Raw genomic sequence first — 18,998 nt, forward strand, 5'->3', positions numbered from 1 at the left:
TAAACTAAACTTTCAGGACCACTCATAAAAAGTAAAATCAAACATGAGATCTTTTTAATGTCTCATTTTTTCTTTTGCTTAAAGGTGCAGTGTGTAATTTTTAGAAGGATTTTTTGTCAGAAATGCAAAATAATATACAAAACTATATTATCAGTGGTGTATAAAGACCTTTCATAATGAACTGTTGTGTTTTTATTACCTTAGAATGAGACGTTTTTATCTACATACACAGAGGGTCCCCTTACATGGCAGTCGCCATTTTGTGCCACCATGTTTCTACAGAAGCCCTTAACAGACAAACATTTTACAAAGTTGTCTCCGAAGATGACATGTTTGTCCGGTGGTGGCTACCATAGCTTCTCTATGCGTTTAAAAGTGAGGGGTGAGCAGTGAACGGAGCCAACCTCACCACTAGATACTGCTAAAATTTACACACTGCACCTTTAAGTCTTCTGCATCTCATATATTTTACCTGAGGAAGAAACAAAAATCTTACAAAGATTATAAAGTTTAGATATAAAGTTGAGAGTTTTAGAAAAGATCTTAATAATGTCACAAACTGGGCTCAGATTTGCTAAGTCTGCAGTGGATATCTTTAAAGATTTCAATATTCATTTAAATATTAATTGATTATTATCATTATATTTAAACAAATATTATGAACCAGATGACTTTATACAATCTACATTCATTTTAATTCTACATTAAGTTCCAAACTCTTTTGGCATTTTATAAATTGTCCTATTTGTTTTTATGTTCATTTTTCTTCAGCAATTTCAGGAGGAATATCAGAGACTAAATTGATGCTTAGCCTAAATGAAACACAACTGAGAACTTTATCTAATCTCCTGAGAGAGAGCAACATCCCAGTAATACATTTTTCATCAGAGACAGTGGTAAAGAATGATGGACAAATGATCTATTCATTCTGGCAGTGGGCAATGCTTATGTATTTAAACAGCTAATCTATGTTGATTTCAACACATAAACACTGGTTCTGAAAACGTAATTCAAAAACTTTATTTTATGCCCTTATTTTTACAATGAAATAAAAATGTATTATTCAATAACAGAATTTTCTTCCAGTTTTACAGTAATTGAACATGGCACATGACATGTGTGATGTTGGGTTGATTTTTCACATTTAACCAAAGGTAGCCGCCTGCCCGTGTTTTTGTTAGACACAGTAAATAAATAATTGTGTTTTTGAAAACATTACACGCAAAACAAGTAATCAAATAGCAAGAAAAACATTCAGAGATCTTTAAAATGCTATATTTACAAAGACGCAGAACACGCGCGCTTTCAGTTTCCAGCGCAGCTTCTCCTTTTCCAGTGCGAGCGCGCGCACAGACAAAACGTTCGCATATAGGCTACACACGCGCCAGCTGCACACATATATGTACATTTACGAGCGCGTAGGATTATGGCACATTATCTTTTTAAATGCTTTCCTAAAGTCTCTGTTAAAAATGGTATAAATGATAGGGTTCACGGAGCTGTTGCAGTAGCCAATCCAGAAAAACAGATTGAATAAAGAATCCGGTATAGTGCAACTTTCCCGGCATATGGCGTGAAGGCTGTAGGTGAAGAAAAAAGGGAACCAACAGAGCACAAACACCCCCATAACCACGGCGAGCACAAAGGTAAAGCGCTTCTCGCGCATCTGCGCCAGTTTAGACTTGGATAAAGACATCTGACGCGCCGCTGGCTCTTGATCGAGGTCGGAGGTGCGGCTACATGCCCATGACAGACGTCCATTCTGTCTTGGGCACGGATGTGTTCCTTTCCTGCTTTTAGTGAAGCGAGAGATTCTTTGTTTGTTGGACAAGCTGCTCTCCTCGAGATCGATATCGTCCAGCTCGCCTTTGCGCTCTCGGCTGCCAGAGCTGTTGCTGCTTGGACTCTCCATCTCCGACTTGCCTTTACGCACGAAGCACGTCTCCGACTGCGATGGCTGTCGCTCCATCCCGTTCTTGGCCACAAACACAGTGGATGCGCGCTGTTTGGCCACCCGGTAGATTTTGCAATACACCAAAATCATGATGAGACCGGGCGCAAAAAACGACACCATGCAGGATGAGAGGATGTACCAGGTCTCGTTGTTCAGCAAGCACTCCATCTCGTTATGGTTTGTCATGATGAGGGGTGGGAAGGAGATTACGGCCGATATAACCCACACCACCATGATCATGGTCTTTATTCTCCGTGGGGTCCGCTTTAGGTTGTAGCTGACCGCTTTGGTCACCGACCAGTACCTGTCCAAACTTATGGCGCAGAGGTGGACAATAGATGACGTGCAGAATAGCACGTCTAAGGCCAGGTAAAAAGCACACCAGGTCCTTCCGAAGTACCAGTATCCCATAATCTCATTGGCAAGGGAAAACGGGATGACCAAAGTGGCCACCAAAATATCAGCAGATGCCAAAGAGACCAAGAAAAGGTTCTGTGGCGCACGGAGAGCGCGGCTGGTGAAAACGGCCACCACGACTAATACATTTCCCACAATGGTCACCAGGATGATTACAGTGACCACGAGAATAATCAACACCGCCGCGTACCGTGAATGTGGCGGGGATCTCGGTGCGTTCGTGGCATTGGTATCCGCAGACGAGTTCGGCGAAGAGTGGGGAATTGTATTTAAATCCATTCTGGAGGCGTTTGGGGTTGAGTCTCCATTTCCAGGCGTGTTGATATCCAAGACTCGCTTCGACTTCAAACTTGTAGCCTCCAATGCGCAATCCGGCCATAAGTCCACTCCAAACGTATCATACCAAAGATGATCTTCTAACTTTTAAAACTCCCAGATGATGTAAATAGCTATTGCCTGGTACGCTGGATACGCTCTTGGATGGGCAGTAATGAATCACACAAAGCCAAGCCATTATTTTAAATTAGAAGAAGCGCATTGGAGAGAGAGGATGCCTGTTGGAGACGGAGGCTGAATCTTTGATGCGCTCCTATGTGGAGCACCGAACGAATTTGAGAGATACTGAGCGTTTTGTGCAGTCTCTCAGTCCCCCCTCCTCTCTCTCTCTCCTCGAGAAGCGGGGGAGTCAAAGTTACAAATTTTTTTCGCTGATTTAATAACAAAAACAAAACATGGAAGCGCATTTTAAAATAACGTTTATTAATAAGTCATGAAATAAAAATACCATATACATAATAATGTATGCATACAAGTGAATAAAAAGTGTATTCGATTTCTACATGAAAAAACTAAGCATACCATTGATATAATCATTAATATTATGACGTTTTACCTCTTGATCCTGTGACCTGAGGTCAATAGCAGAACAATATGGTTTAAAGAAATGCAGTTAAGATGATAAGGTTTACATACATTATGTAGATTACCTGTTTTTGGGGGTTTACTTGGAAACTTTTGACACATTGCTTTAGCCATTCATTTTCTAATATATTTCTGGTGTTAAATATCATGAAATCTAGAGCCTGTAATTTGACAAGTGAATAGTAGCTGACAGTAATAAATTGATAGATTCATTTACTGTTTACAGTTTTTGCCTATTGCTTACACACTTTTTGCAAAATTTGGCTCATTATGTCAAAATTCTACACACAAGCCACACAGACACAGCACTTGGAGATTAACAACTCACATCCATGCCAAAATGAAACACTGCAATCAAAACTTAGCACTCCTTTCTAAAAATGAAATTCTTGTAACAAAACCATACACACAAGCACCATTTGAATTACTCTTTCATATCACCAGCAACACACTAATCCGCTTTATATATAACACTGCAGTCTTTGTGGTTTTATTTTTATCGTAATTTTCTTAGACTCAGTCTTTAGTAAAACTCAAAAGTAGATTTATTTAAAGATATATTTATTTGTTTAAATTTATTCAGTAAAAAAACATTCTTAAAGGAATAAAGAAAAATAGAACCACAAGTCATCACATTTAGCCACAAAACAAAAATAAAAAACAAAACAAATACTGGATAAACTGCTATTGTGGGGAAAAACACACTTGTTTTGTGTTTGTGTGCGCATGTATGTGTGTGGTGGGGGCCTGGGGGGTCTTATGGATCCCTCCCTCTGTTCGTATCTGGGCACAAGACCTCGTCGACATCACAGGCGATGTCCTCGCAGGCTAGGCATCGGGGAAAATATCGTCTTGTGTGCCTAATCCACCCTTGGATGGATCCCACCTCATTGTAACATTACAATGATACTCCTTTACATTCATTTTTGAATAGTACTGTACAGTAATACTGTAATATGATACAGAATCATGTGACACATACAGTAGGTACAGGAGTAGAAACTTGAAGATATACCTGTTCTCCAGTCGGAATGTTCTTAGTATTGACGCTACTGTGTAGCGACTGAGGTTAGGGTGGACTCTTTGCCCAGCCTCCCTCATAGATAGGCCATGATGTCATCCGATACACGTCTCCGCACTGGTCCTCGTCTTTGTCCTCTTCCATGTTCACATCCACGTCCAACTCCTCTCTCTCTTTGTCCTCCTCTTACTCTTACTCGCATTGCCTCCATGCTTGCAAAGTTCTCAGAATGTCTTACCTGAGGCCTATTTGTAGTGCTAAGACTCAGACCGATTGGTGTTCTGTTTTCTGTACAAGTGTATTCAGGTGTGTATGTAAGTGCCTATAATTGCCAGATGACTTTTGGATTTTGAACAGAGTGTTTTCCCAATGATAATAGGTGATTTCGTTTTTGAAAAATGTGTCTAATGTAAGAAAACGTGTGTAGTGTTTCGCAATAAGTGTGCTACAGAATTGCAAACAAAGTGCAAAGTTGACAATGTGTTTAAGCTATGGTTACACTGTGTTTAAGCATATGCTACAAGAAGTTTAGGTATTGAGGCTTTGGTCTAAGCATTCGGATTTAGTGTGTAAGCAATAGGCAAAAACTGTAATAATAAGATGTCAGTAGTTATATCACCACTGAACAGTATGATACTGATACATATAACATTAATATATTGCGTATTGTTGAGAAGACTGATGCTACTTGTCACATTTTATATATATAGTATAACTTGGATTTACAAGTCATTTCAACTTTGATTTTTTTATCTTGAGTAGTTGATGTTGTGAGTAGTGAGTTGCTGTAACTTATAAAATAAAGTTGAATTAGCTTAATGAAAGTGAATCCAAGTTAAATAGGGCTGTCAAAAGATTAACCACGATTAATCACATACAAAATAAAAGTTTGTGTTTGCATAATATGTGTGTGTGTGTGTGTGTGTGTGTGTGTGTGTGTGTGTGTGTGTGTGTGTGTGTGTGTGTGTGTGTGTGTGTGTGTGTGTGTGTGTGTGTGTGTGTGTGTGTGTGTGTGTGTGTGTGTGTGTGTGTGTGTGTGTGTGTGTGTGTGTGTGTGTGCGCTGTGTGTATATATTATGTATATATAAATACACACATACATTGTAAGAATTTAAGAAAAATGTTACCTAGGTATATTTTTATTTATAATATAAAATATGTAATTATATATGTGTAAATATACATGTAAATGTTTCATTGATGTGTGTGTATTTATATATATATATATATATATATATATATATATATATATATATATATATATATATATATATATAATAATTATACACACAGTGCACACACATAAATTATGCAAAAAACTTTTATTTTGTATGTGATTAATCGCAATTATTCTTTTGACAGCCCTATATAAATGTTAGGGCAAAAATATGTTTCTTTTCAAAAAGTTATTAAAACTTTAAAATGCTAAAAGTTAATGTGGTTGCACAAGAAACTTGCATTTTTTTAGGTGTTACCAATTGCAGTATTTTTTAAGTTGATCCAACTTTTCACGTTTTACAGTGTGTATTGCTTTTCAAAATAAATAAATAAATAAAAGTTTAGCTCCTATACCATTTTTGAGTAAAAAGGCAGAATAAGGAGTTGGCTGTTTTTCCAATTGACCTAAAAGTCATCAGCGACCCAGAGACAATGACCCTGAATGCTCAGATTCAGTTAGAATTAAGCCATAATAATAATAACAACATCTGACATAATGTCAAAATGACTCAGAGAGTGCACTCGGTAATGCTAAATGAATACATTGCAGAAGTTGTTGGGGTGATTTGGTGCATTGCAAATATACAAGGTCACTGGCATGAGGTCGCATGTTTTCAGGTAGAAAGAGAAAATGCTTTTAAAGTGTTATTTTAAGGATGCACTGTGTTTCACCCTGAAGGAGGCACTCTAAGCATCCAATATCCAATAGCATCCTGCTTATTCAACCTGAGGGGGCACGTGTCCCCTTAAATTTGAGCCACGTGTGACTTACAAAGCATTTCATGTATGCTAATAAACTGCACAATAATTGTATATTTGAATTGTGCTATGAAACAAAAAAATATAAATAAACTATAAAAAAAAACTTTGAAATATCAAAGCACTTCATTTCCATAATGAAAACAATTGGGGATTACTGGCTGTGAAGTTTAGCTAATTGAGTCTTAAATGAGATTGATATTTTGTTTATCAAATGCCTTCGCTTCAGATCGGCTTAATCCCAGCCTCTGGACATTCAGAAATACTGCTTTGTTGTTGGCAGAATCCGCTAAACGATTTTTCAGCAAAATCCTCAAAGTGCACAGATGATTAATAGGATGAACAATGGTGCGCCACACCTCAGTGTTTCACATTCAAACTTGTCTCGCTTGGAAGTAGGCCTACTTGTACCTTAAAGAGCACCTATTACATTGCTAAAAACAACATTATTTTGTGTATTTGGTGTAATACAATGTTGTTTGTGTGGTTTATGGTTAAAAAACACATTATTTTCATCATTATTGTTGCTCCTCTACGCCTTACTTTCCTGAAACAAGTTGATTTTGTACAAAACTCATCTTTCAGAAAAGTGCAGTGGGAACATAAATAAACTGAAACGAAAAAGAAAGTCGTGCTCAAGGCATGAAAAAAGCTCAATTTGCATCATTTGCAATGTTTCTAGTTGCATTTTAGTGACTTTGCTCTTGTCCAAAGAAGTGGATTTCTCTTGAAGTGGAGGTTTTTGCAAGCACTTCGAGAGTTTTGTTTGTTGAATACCAATGAAATAACTACAGTGGCATTTGTAAGAAAAAAAAGGCAATTCAATAACCTCTAATAACCTTTTCATTGACATTAAAGAGAAATTACTCAAACTAAACATAATAGCCTGATAAAAAAATGCTCAGGAAAACATGTCAGAGTCAGACGCACATAGAGGGTTTTGCTTAAAAATTTTGCTCAAAAAATTTATCTTCTAGACGACAACCCAATCTCATGGCAATTTGGGAGTTTTTTCTGAGATATCTAATTTGTATGAACTCGACAACCAAATTCATACATTTTGTATAATTTGATTCAATGTTATTATTTTTATAATAATCATACATTTTTGTACTCTTTACTTCGTACAAATTCATACAAATTACCCACATCAAAAATATATCCGAATTCCCATGCAATCAGATTGGGAGAACTCATGATCTCAGGTCTTCGCGTCAAATTTACCAAGTGAGCTTTGTCAACAAAAACTAATTCTGTGGAAATGAATCTGTAGTATATGCATGCTGTATGACTTTATGGAGTATATAATTGTCTATGTGTGCTTGCTTAAGGAGACATTGACGTGGTCTAAATCTATTACGACTGGTGTTTGTCACCAGCAGAAGCTGACTCACTCGGTGTTTGATAGGCAATCAGCCATTTTCTCTCTATATGGACTCTGTAGGGAAAACGTTCTGGCTTCCAAGTGCTGATTTATGCAATTACAAATTCAATTCAGCCAACTTATAATTATAAATCAGTGAGTCGGGGAATATTATGCAATAAAGTCAGAGCCACAGAGCAAAAGATGATGGATGCCAATACACTTCGTCAGGTTAGAAAGTGAGTGTCTGCAAGTTTTCATTTGATTGGTTTGTTCACAGGAGTACCGTGTCCAAATGTCTCTATCTGACAGATGTTTCATCAATGCAGGCACCTCCGCAGCCCAGGTACTTTGCAATCGTGCATTTGTCCTACCTTGGCTTGCATGCACATGTGAATACACATAGGCTAACACACAATTCAACAGTAGTTTGATATTGAACTCCGTTAGTGTGTGTAATGACTTTTCCGGCATCACAGCTATAATGCCCAATGACATCATCTCTGTACAGCTGCTGGAGGAAGAACATGAGGCAATAATCTGTTACAAAACAGCCTTGGACCGGTTTTCACGCCAGCCTATTTTGGTTTGTTGTGTGTTATGGCCTTCAGCTAATAAGCTTCTCTATTTCAAGCTTCAAAGGGAGAAAATATCAAATATTTAGTGCTTTCATCGAACCATGATTTAGCTCTTCATTCGTATGGGTAATGACCCGAACCTTAAAACTGCTTTTAAGGTTGATTGCCACTTTCATTAAGGAGTTCATACTGATGTTGCCAAAGTAACTTAAAATAAAGTGTGTTAAATAGAAACAGAAAAACACTTTGAATGTTACTCCATTAAGGGTTGTGCACGCCAAAGCTTTTAAACGAGGCGAAAAATGGCTGGAGGACGTCGAATGCAAGCTGTTTTTTCAGCTGAGCGCCAGCTGAGAGCTTTGGTTGCTGTGATACTTCTGCTTTGTTTATCAGTCGCTGTACGATGCGCTGGTTGGTTGTTGTGATATTTGTCCCACCCCTCCTTCACTGTGATTGGACGGCCGTGTGAGAACTGACATTGACGAGCTGAGCTTTTCACCCAAAGCTGAATCTTTTTCAACTCTTTGGGGTTGTGTACACCCGCGGCCGGCGCATGTTTTCAATTGTTTCCAATGGAAGCTCTGCGTTTTTCAAATAAGCCAGCAGCTAGCGGGTTTTTTCCACGCTGAAAACCGGCACTTGGCGGATTTTCCACGCTCGGCGCTGAGCTTCGAGAGTTGAAAGAGATTCAACTTTGGGAGAAAAGCTCCGCTCGTCAATGTCAGTTCTCACACGGCCGCCCAATCACAGTGGAGGAGGGGCGGGACATTACTACAGCAACCAACCGGCTCGCAGCTGAAGTATCACATCTACCAAAGCGCTCAGCTGAAGAAAGCTGGCACTCAGCTGAAAAACAGCTGTCATTCGGCGTCCTCAAGGCGTTTTCAGCCGCGTTTAAAGGTTTGGGTGTGTCCAGCCCCTTTCAGCGGCAAAAAAAGCTAGCTACTGGCTTTTTTGAAAAACGCAGAGCTTCCATTGGAAACAATTATAAACATGCCGGCCGCGGGCGTAAAAGCTTTGGTGTGCACGCACCTTTAGAACAAAATCTAACTGAACTGCTCTGAGAAACGGCCAATCAGAGAAGAGCTCAACATTATTGTTCATGACCCTTTTAAATATCAGAAAACAATATAACATATTGTATCAATGTATTCTTTAAGTAGATCTTGCTACAATAAATATTTATGACTGTCGTTAAATTTCTTATGGAAGGTTGAGAAAAGGACCCAGAAAAGTCAAGACTGACAAGACGACAAGTTTTAAGGCTTTCAAATTTTAAATTCAAGTGGAAATACATTTTTGCCACAGGCATTGCAAAGGTGAGATGATATATGAAAGTTTGAGAAATGGTTAAATGGTTTGGACCAGAACCTGTCACTTCTAGACCAGTGACTTGAACTCTTGGCCATGTAATAGAACAGCATGATGTAAACCCATGACAGGAGCAAGTCATACCTCCAGAATGCATTAAATTGGTCGGCTTGTGTTTAATCAACTATGTGTCCATAAGGCACCGTGTCAATGTCAGTCTGTCACCCAGAAGGCTGACAAGGTCAGCAGATGAGTAATAAAGCACGCTGGTTGACTTTTAAAAGTGTGGAGCTTTAGGGAAACATCTATCATGGGTGGACGGGTCATGGTATCACGAGACCCTATCTGGGAAATACAGGTCTTATTCTGTCATATAATAATGAGATTAGGAGCATCAAATTTGATTTCAATGATTGGTTTCAATTTTGACATGACCTTACTCAGTCAATATTAAAGATATCAAGTTTATATTTTCACAGAATGTTCTCATTATAAAGGATAAATTTACGGTAAATCACAAAAAGACTTTAGCTGCAGGCAGGGTCACATGTGTCATATAATGATGTTGCAGCAAAAATGAAGAACAAGAGAAAGTTTGTGATGTGAGAGAGTGTTATATTGCCTTACCAGCGCTGTTTCTTACAGCACTGGCATCTGCTTACTTAAAATAGCTAGTAAATGTATTTGGTTATTCTTGTTGTAACCCAGAGGAAAATGCTCAGAGGTTCCTCTTTTCATCAGGAGATTTGATGTTTAAGTTTAAGTCCTACTCTCTAATTATTCTCCTTAAATTTCTTAGGAACAATAGAAATTTTGATTTAATTAATTTATTTTAACTTAGACAATCTGAAAGTCTTTGTGAAAAATATCAACCTAGCAACTTAGTTTCGGTAAACCATTCTCTGCAAACATTTGAAAAAATACGTAATTGAAATTTGGCTCCCACTGTGATGTCAGAAGGGGATAGTAACACCCCTTAATCTGCACTATCCAACCATGACACTACCATTTAGTGCAGAGATCCGCTCATTTGCATTTTAAAGGACACACCCAAAACGGCACATTTTTGCTCACACCTACAAAGTAGCAAATTTAACATATAAATTATCTATGTTATTTTGAGTTAAAACTTCACATACATATTCTGGGGACACCAGGTTTATTTGACATCTTAAAAATGTCTTGTGAAATTTCCCCTTCAACCTCTTCTGGAGACATATGTGACTTATGAGTGTTTTTCTCTCAGGACAAAACATCTGAAAGCATCAGGAGATTCAAACAAACGTTTCATGTGCATCTACATTTAATCTTGTTGGTGTCTAGAAGAAACAATTGAGATTAATGGGATTTATTTTTTTCTTTTTCTTATGGGTTTGCAAAGAGGTAGTGTAAATGTTATAATATCATTGCTCATATTGCTAGAGACTCATTGAAGGTGAGAATGTGGGGGTGTGAGTGTGAGAATTAAACAGGGAGTCAGAACAATAGAAAAATCAACCTTGCAAACAAGAGGAAGAGAAGAAAAACATCAGATCCGTAGAAAATCAGGGTTGTCGTGATCAGAATATGACATCTCTTGTGACAGAATCCCTGGACACTGTATTTTACAGGGATACCCCAGGGCTCTTTGTGTGTGAGTCACATCCATAAGAAGTTCCATTGTTCACCTTTGAGTTTAATTGTTGTTGAATCAACTCAGATTTACAAGTCGTTGCTACCCAATCTCACGGAAATTCGTGTCACTAAATATTTGATTAATGTATTCGTGTAATTGACACGATTTTCCAAATGTCTTTTTCATGTCACTGCATGAATTTCAATAAATGAAGAGTTTTGTTGCAAAACGACATAACTTTCTTTCAGAAATCTTGTTTTTTTTGGTTGTGCATTCCAATTAATATCAATTCAGCTGCAGTTGGTTTGTTTTTATTTAAACCTTTATAACTTAAAAAATACTAAGTAGCACCATAAAACAAAATAATAACATGATAATAACATAATAATAAACATGTTTTGACAAAAATGTTAAAAACATAGTTATCTCGTTTTGCATCGAGCTATTCAAATATTTTTTTGTGTATATTGCACGAATTTCTTTATCGTGTCATTTTATGTATTGTTTTCTCATTGTTTTTTCATATTTTTTTTACCATTGTTGCTTGGGGTTGTAGTTAGAATCACTTTCTGTGACATCCTAACCCAAACCCCAACTCTAACCCCAACTCCAAGCAAAAATAGTTTTAAAAGTGGAAGAAAACATGTAGAAACCAATGTATAAAATTACATCCTAATGCAAACCCCGAATCTAAACCCAAGCGAAAATGATTTAAAAATATGAAGAAAAAAAACGATTAAAAAATATATAAAATGACACGATAAAGAAAGTTGTGCCACAGACCCGAAAAACTATAAAAATTAGGGCTGTGTGACACAAAAAAGACATGTGTGCTCCAGTGGCACGAAAAACAGCGGAAAATTGTGTCAATAACACAAATAAATTAATCAAATATTTTGTGACTATAACACAACTCATTTCAACTTACTAGTGTTTATCTTGAGGAGTTGTTATAACTTATAAAATGAAGTTGAATTTTTGTAGCAACTCGTCTCTTGTTAAGATAAATAATAGTAAGTTGACATGACTGTCTAATCTGAGTTGATTCAACAAAACAAATTAAGTCAGCAAATTGTTTTTTATAGTGCAGGTGAAAAAGAGGTACATTTATCATTTGTGTACTTAATATACTAAAAAATCTTCTTTAGTACTGCTTAGGAAAATCTTAAAATTATCTAAGTGCACTTATTTGTGCTATTTAAAGATTGCCATGAATATGAACTAAAATGTGCTTTTAACAATCTGTATTAAAAAATTTATTTAGTTAAACTTGAACCCAACTTACAAAGATGAGTTCAAGTTTACCTGTAGTACCTATATACATTTTTTAAATATGTTTTAGGACATTTTAGTTCATACTATGTGATGGGTTGCACCAGCAAGGTTTAGGCCTAAATCTGGTTTAAATCTAAGCTTATTTAATAATTCTGTTGCACCAAACTTTAAACCTGTTTGAAAATAATCAGGGTTACATTTCCAGATTAAAATTTTACAGTAAAACTAGATTATCTTTTATCCTGTTGCTCTATTACTAAATCTCAGTTAGGGATTAACTTTAAACTTGCATATGATGAGGTTTAAAAGAATTGTTTTTTACAATTAAATGTGTGGCTAAATCATCAGAAACAGACATTGTGAGCGTGGTGGTGCTATTCAAAGATGTGTTTATTATAACGTCTAACCAGAGTATTTTAATTAAAAAACTAGTGCGCAAAAACAGAGCACTTTTTCAAATGGGTAACCTTGATATCTTTAAAGATGTAAAATAAATCTTTGGTGTCCCCAGAGTACATTTTAAGTGTTTGGGGTGTGTCCTTTAAAATGCAAATAAGCTGATGAAATGCAAACACTGATTTCCATAATGGTGGTTTGATGAAATTAGAGGGTTGGCCGATCCACTTTTTCCATTGCCGACAAGATTTTGATACCTTAATTCTGAGTATCGACCGATCCCGATCCAATTCTTATATTTTTCCTGATCCTTTTAGAATTGTGTGTTTACACACATAAATATACACACACACATATACACACAAAATCGTAAGAATATCATGTAAAATGTTAAAAAAAACTCAGTTAAAATCAGATACAAGTTAAAAGAATGTAAATGTCCTTAAATATTTATAAACTCTTTTGCCGCCAACGATTTTTAAAAAGTTGCCAGTGCCAGGGTTTTTCATGATTTTTACAAAAGTTTAATGCCTTCCAGAAAATGTTCTTCTTTAAATATATAAACATACAATATACCAAATGAAAGAACAGACCCTCTGCTATCAAAAAAAAAAAAAAAAACGTTTCATCCTACCTTCAGTAGTTCTTTTGTAATCAGCTTTTAAATATGGATAGGTTTCTGCAAAAACACCACATTTTGAGCAAAAAGCAGAGATAATTCAATTTTTGTGACGGACTTTTCATAGAGATCCCATTCAGAGCGATCTTTAAAACAGACACGGACATGCAGCCGCTTGCCATATAGGCAATACTTCCGGGTTTAAAATGTTGCGGAAGGGCGCCACCTGGTGGATAATAGCGGTATTGCGGAAAGCCGGAAATACTCGTCATTGGCAGGGAAGCGTTTTCTCTTGATTGACGAGATATCTCGTCACACACCAACAGTGTAGATTTAACACTGGCGATTTTGCTTTGCAGTTTTTCAGTGGACATACATACATTTTTACTTAGTTGCGCAAACTGTGTGTGTGTGTACCTGGTAATTAGGGTTGCCACCTTTCTGAAATGGAAATAAGGAACGGGGGGGGGGGGTTGTTTTGCCCGCGTCCGGTGACATGCCCCCACAAAAGATAATTTAAAAAAAAAAATAACCCCTGAAACGAAGACTTCTGGTGAAAATAGTGGAAACGAATTAATAAATTTAGATAAATATATTTTATATAACTTCTTAGGCCCTAAATATTTAATGAATAGCAAAGTAAGTTATGCCTAAGTATACAAGACTGAACCACATAGATGTGAAATATAAAGGCTATCATGATCATTTTGCCAACAATGAACCATGGTTTTAATTTAAGTTTATAATACGCCCTCTTCAAAGACCCCACCCCTTTTTAAACCTTGAGCTATCTAACTCCATAATTATTTAATAAGAAACCCATCAGAAATGATTGACACATTATGAGACGGGAGGGAGCGGGACACAGGAACAGAGGGAGAGCACTGGAGAGATATATATGTGGATGGTTAGGCTAAATCTGTACTATCTCTTTTAATATAATCACTTTCTTATCAACTATATTTGAGTTTTAAAAATCCACATAATTACATACCATATGAGCCTCTGGAGACGACTGACGGACAATGAACCTTGACATTCCTCCATCCTGTGCCCGCAGCCTCTCGCTCCTCTTGTGATTATCTCCTCATGCGTGCTGCTTTATATCACACACTCCGCCGTGACAAACAGAAAAAACGCGACGGCATATGGTACAATTGGCCTTGTAGTCATTGTCCCTCACGCATTCCAGCCACGGGTAGTCATTTTCCCATTCAATTCTATATTTTTGTGCTCGTTTCTTTTTCGCCGGCTGCTCGGATGCAGTCATTTTTACATTTCCCGCTGTTGTCACTTGTCGTCATCGTTGCTATGATACGTGACATCACAATGACTGAAACGACCAATGGGGCTGCAAGATGTTAAAAACGCTACGCAGATCATAGACAAACAGAGGGAGAAATTACCGCACCGTCAGGGTTTTCTTATACAAATGACGCGGTCTTCGTTCATGGCTGACATTATAAGCTATGTGTCTGTCATGTATTTGCACTGAATTAATTTTCATAAAATACGGAACAAACTGCGTTCCGTATCAGTTCAATACGGAACAAGAATTTTATGTGTCAAATACGGGACGATTCCGTATTATACGGAACGGTTGGCAACCCTACTGGTAATTATCACGTTGTGGGGACCAATTGTCCCCACAAAGATAGGAATACCAGTGTTTTTGTGACCTTGTGGGGACATTTTGATGTCCCCATGAGGAAACAAGCTTATAAATCAAACAGAATGATGTTTATTGAAAATGTGAAGTAGCTGAATGGTTTCTGTGATGGTTGGGGTTAGGGAATGGGGTAGGTAAGGGGAATAGAATATACAGTTTGTACAGTATAAAATGCATTACGTCTATGGAATGTTCCCACAAAACATGGAAACCAGAATGTGTGTGCGTGTGTGTGTGTGTGTGTGTGTGTGTGTGTGTGCGTGCGTGTGTGTGTGATGCATATAATTCACCGCTACTCCAGTGTATTAACTCCGCAAGCACCAGACCATTGACTTTTTGTGACCTTAAATATCTTCATATGCATTTGTTTTTCACATAAAGCTGTTGAATATACTAGGAAGACTTTAAATATAGTGTTTAAAAATGTTTATGGTGCTTTTATAATAGTCTGACTTTTTTATAGCATGACAGTAACAACCACGAGTAACGCACAGTATCGGATTTGGATCAGTCCCGTTATTCCGAAATCCGATCCATCAAAAAAGGTCCGGATCGACCCGATATCCGATCCAAAGTACTGGATCGGCCCACCCCTAGTTGAAATTGAAACTCAGTTGTGCTGTCAATTATCTTCTCTCTCTCTCTCTCTCTCTCTCTCTCTCTCTCTCTCTCTCTCTCTCTCTCTCTCTCTCTCTCTCTCTCTCTCTCTCTCTCTCTCTCTCTCTCTCTCTCTCTGCACTAAATGGCAGTGATGTGGTTGGATAGTGCAGATTAAGGGGCGGTATTATTATAATAAGACTCGCTACCTACCTCACAAAACAGGCACAATCTGAATGACCTATTTTTTTACATGCTTGAATTGGTTTACCAAAAAAAAAAATACTGGGTTGTTATTTTTCACATTTTCTAGGTTGATAGAAACATAGAAAATTATACATAGAAAAAGTCTGATTTTTATGATACGACCCCTTTAAAATTGACTGATCATAATGACTTTATAAGACTTAAGCCTGGATTTCTGAGACAGGATCACTTATAGCTTTAGATATTAAGGTACCTTCATTGTTCTCTCCGTTTCATAACTATCACATTGTTGGAAAACCCTTCGCATGACGTGATACTGTCTGTTCTTTTGGACATGCTAAAATATATATATTTTTTAATAATTTACAAGGGACATTCATTGACTGAATTGATGCATGAACTAGCACATAAGTGATTTGCATGTCTTTCCTTAGCGTCTAATAAACCAATTATAAACAATAAATGCTTAATCCCCCTATTCAAAACATGGGAGTCTCCGTAAACAATAATTAAACAGTTTATTGAGGTTTACTGTCTTTGTTGTGCAACACTGTTTGTTGATCTTGGATTATTGATGAATGTATTTAGCATCTGTTTAACATTGCTGTGTGTTTAGACAAGCCCCCAAAGCTTATATATCACTCTGTACTTTCCAGCTGCCATGAATAATATTCATAGATTGCATGAATATGAATCAAGCGTGAAACAGTATAGCATGAATGGAGGATGTGGTGGATATTGGTTTGGTAAAGAAGGATTGCAGCTACATGCCAAAACGTCTCATTACGCATTTCACACATGACAAAAATCCTGCCTTTTTTAAAACAACCTTTTCCTTTGACCTTCTATTCATTAAAGATGGGAAATGATGACCTCACTACACTCCCTCTGCCACAGGACTGGAATAATAATGAAGAGTTTGCATTCGGGTTTTTAAGAGAGCTTATTGCTGACACTTACATGCAATTGAAAAGCCTTCAAAAGGTTTTGGCAGGGATGTCTCAATCATAGTTATTTAAATGAAACGAACAGTTCAAAGCACAAAGTCATTATGTTTGAGAGCTTGGAGAGTCTGTCAGCGGAAGAAGGCTTTAACGTAAGATGCATGTAAGGCACAAATGAGTAAATGTGGCAAATGATCTGATTTCAATGGTGTACAGCTAAAAGAGGATGCTGCTGATAAATGGGCTTTAGGATGTAGGCACTATAGCGGGATGTGAGAATTCAGTTTGGCAGATGATAAATAAATGTTTTTAACTTTGATTGATCTACTGTAAGTGTAAAATACAAATCTAATATTAAAAGATTAAATATGAGAAATTCACTTTTATATATACCACCCTGTAATGATCAAATCTGCCCACTCCCAAATCCCCATAAAACCTTAACAGTCTCATGGAACAAGCTTGTTGCCGTTTTCTTAAGCAATCAGACATCACACTGGACCATAACCATAGTAGACAGACCACAGTTAGGTTGTTTTAGATGTGTGTGTGATGCTGATGGGTCAACACCTGTCCTCAATCTTAATCACAAGGTTATAGTATGATGCATACTGTAGGAGTTTCATGACATCTGATCTTAAATGATTTATTCCAGTAAATCCACTTGAAAATTATTTTACAGCCATGGTTCTTAGTAGTTGTACATTTACAGTGGGTGGCCAAAATGATTAGATATTATTATCACATTACAGATATATTGCAACGCTAGGAAAACAAATCACAAACACTGAAAGAGAACTGAACAACTCCATGGCAATGTATAACAGTAAAGCCAAGAGCATGATCAAAGAAAAGGACACAAATTGTTTGATCACTTGTCTTTGTGTCACCTGTGTGGAAAAGATCCTTTTATACAAAGGAAATTCAATCAGCAGGGAGTCGGAATTCAGCACAACAATGCAACGTCTGCCCGAAGTTACAGCTTGAAGTTGTGTTTTGACATCAATGTTGGGTTTTAATGTCAGACTGATGTTGGGTTTTGACGTCTTCCCAACGTTGAGTTTTAATGTCAGTCCAACATTAGGCTTTGACGTTTTCCCGACATTGGGTTTTAACATCCACTCAACGTTGGGTTTTAACGTACACCCAAAGTTGGGTTTTGAAGTCTTCCCGATATGGGTTTAAACATCCACCTGGCTTTGGGTTTTGACGTCAGTCCTATGTTGGGTATTGACATCAGTCTGATGTTGTGTGTTGATGTCAATCCGATGTTGGGTAGGCTACTGACATCAGTCCGACATTGTGTTTTGACATCAAATGTTAAGTTTTGACATCAGACTGATGTTGAGTTTTGACGTCTTCCCAACATTGAGTTTTGATGTCAGTCCGACATTGGGTTTTAACATACGCCCAACATTGGGTTTTGACCTCAGTCCGACATTGGGTTTTGACATTTTCCTGACATTGGGTTTTAACGTCCACACAATGTTGGGCTTTGACGTCAGTCCGACGTTGGGTTTTGATGTCAACCCATTTTTAATATCCAACCAAGACAAAACACGTTAGATCTCGACGCTCAGAGCTTTTTTGTCTCCAAAATATTCATAGTGATGGTTGCTCTGAGCCCAACAAATATCAGATGAAGTGAGTGACTGTTTTTATCCACTTATAAGTTTAATATCCACCTTAACCTCTGTATGTCAACCTTTTGCAACAATTACAGCAGCACTTTATCATATTCATTTCTTTATACTGTGGGCTAAAGCAGAATTTCAAAACTTAACTGACCATAGTAACAGAATGATGAATGAGCCAGAGAATAGGCTTTAAAAATCTGCTGTAAATCAAGGTTGTGGTGATTTATTTCATTTATTTATTTTTCTTTGTTTATTAAAAAATGATTAACATATCTTCTTCACTTATGTTCTCTCACGAAATACTTACTCTTGGTTGAATGCACCATGATGTAGATGTCAGAACAAATAATATATTTAGCCCTCAGCAGGTGGGAGTGTGTTTGTGTGCAGTGCTTACGGCAGGATTATCTTTTGACAGCGTCAGTTTTGTCCCTAAATCTTTACACCCTGCATTTCTATGGCAGTTTATTTTTTTTAAAGTCTGTATTCCTAAATAG

The 18,998-nt window shown here is 37.2% G+C and overlaps 1 protein-coding gene across 1 annotated transcript; it reads right to left on the bottom strand.

Moving 5' to 3' along the window:
• Positions 1-334: 334 nt before the first annotated feature.
• adra2db (adrenergic, alpha-2D-, receptor b) lies at positions 335-2,961 on the bottom strand. Its single transcript, XM_065287866.1, has one exon. It carries the CDS (start codon positions 2,648-2,650, stop codon positions 1,409-1,411), a length of 1,242 nt encoding a protein of 413 aa, XP_065143938.1. The 5' UTR covers positions 2,651-2,961; the 3' UTR covers positions 335-1,408.
• Between the last annotated feature and the right edge of the window lie 16,037 nt (positions 2,962-18,998).

Source organism: Paramisgurnus dabryanus, chromosome 18 (genome assembly GCF_030506205.2).
Source record: "Paramisgurnus dabryanus chromosome 18, PD_genome_1.1, whole genome shotgun sequence".
Taxonomy (NCBI): Eukaryota; Metazoa; Chordata; class Actinopteri; order Cypriniformes; family Cobitidae; genus Paramisgurnus; species Paramisgurnus dabryanus.

Excerpts from the sequence above, each read along its gene's own strand:
- adra2db (XM_065287866.1), bottom strand. The coding sequence starts at position 2,650 with ATGGATTTAAATACAATTCCCCACTCTTCGCCGAACTCGTCTGCGGAT.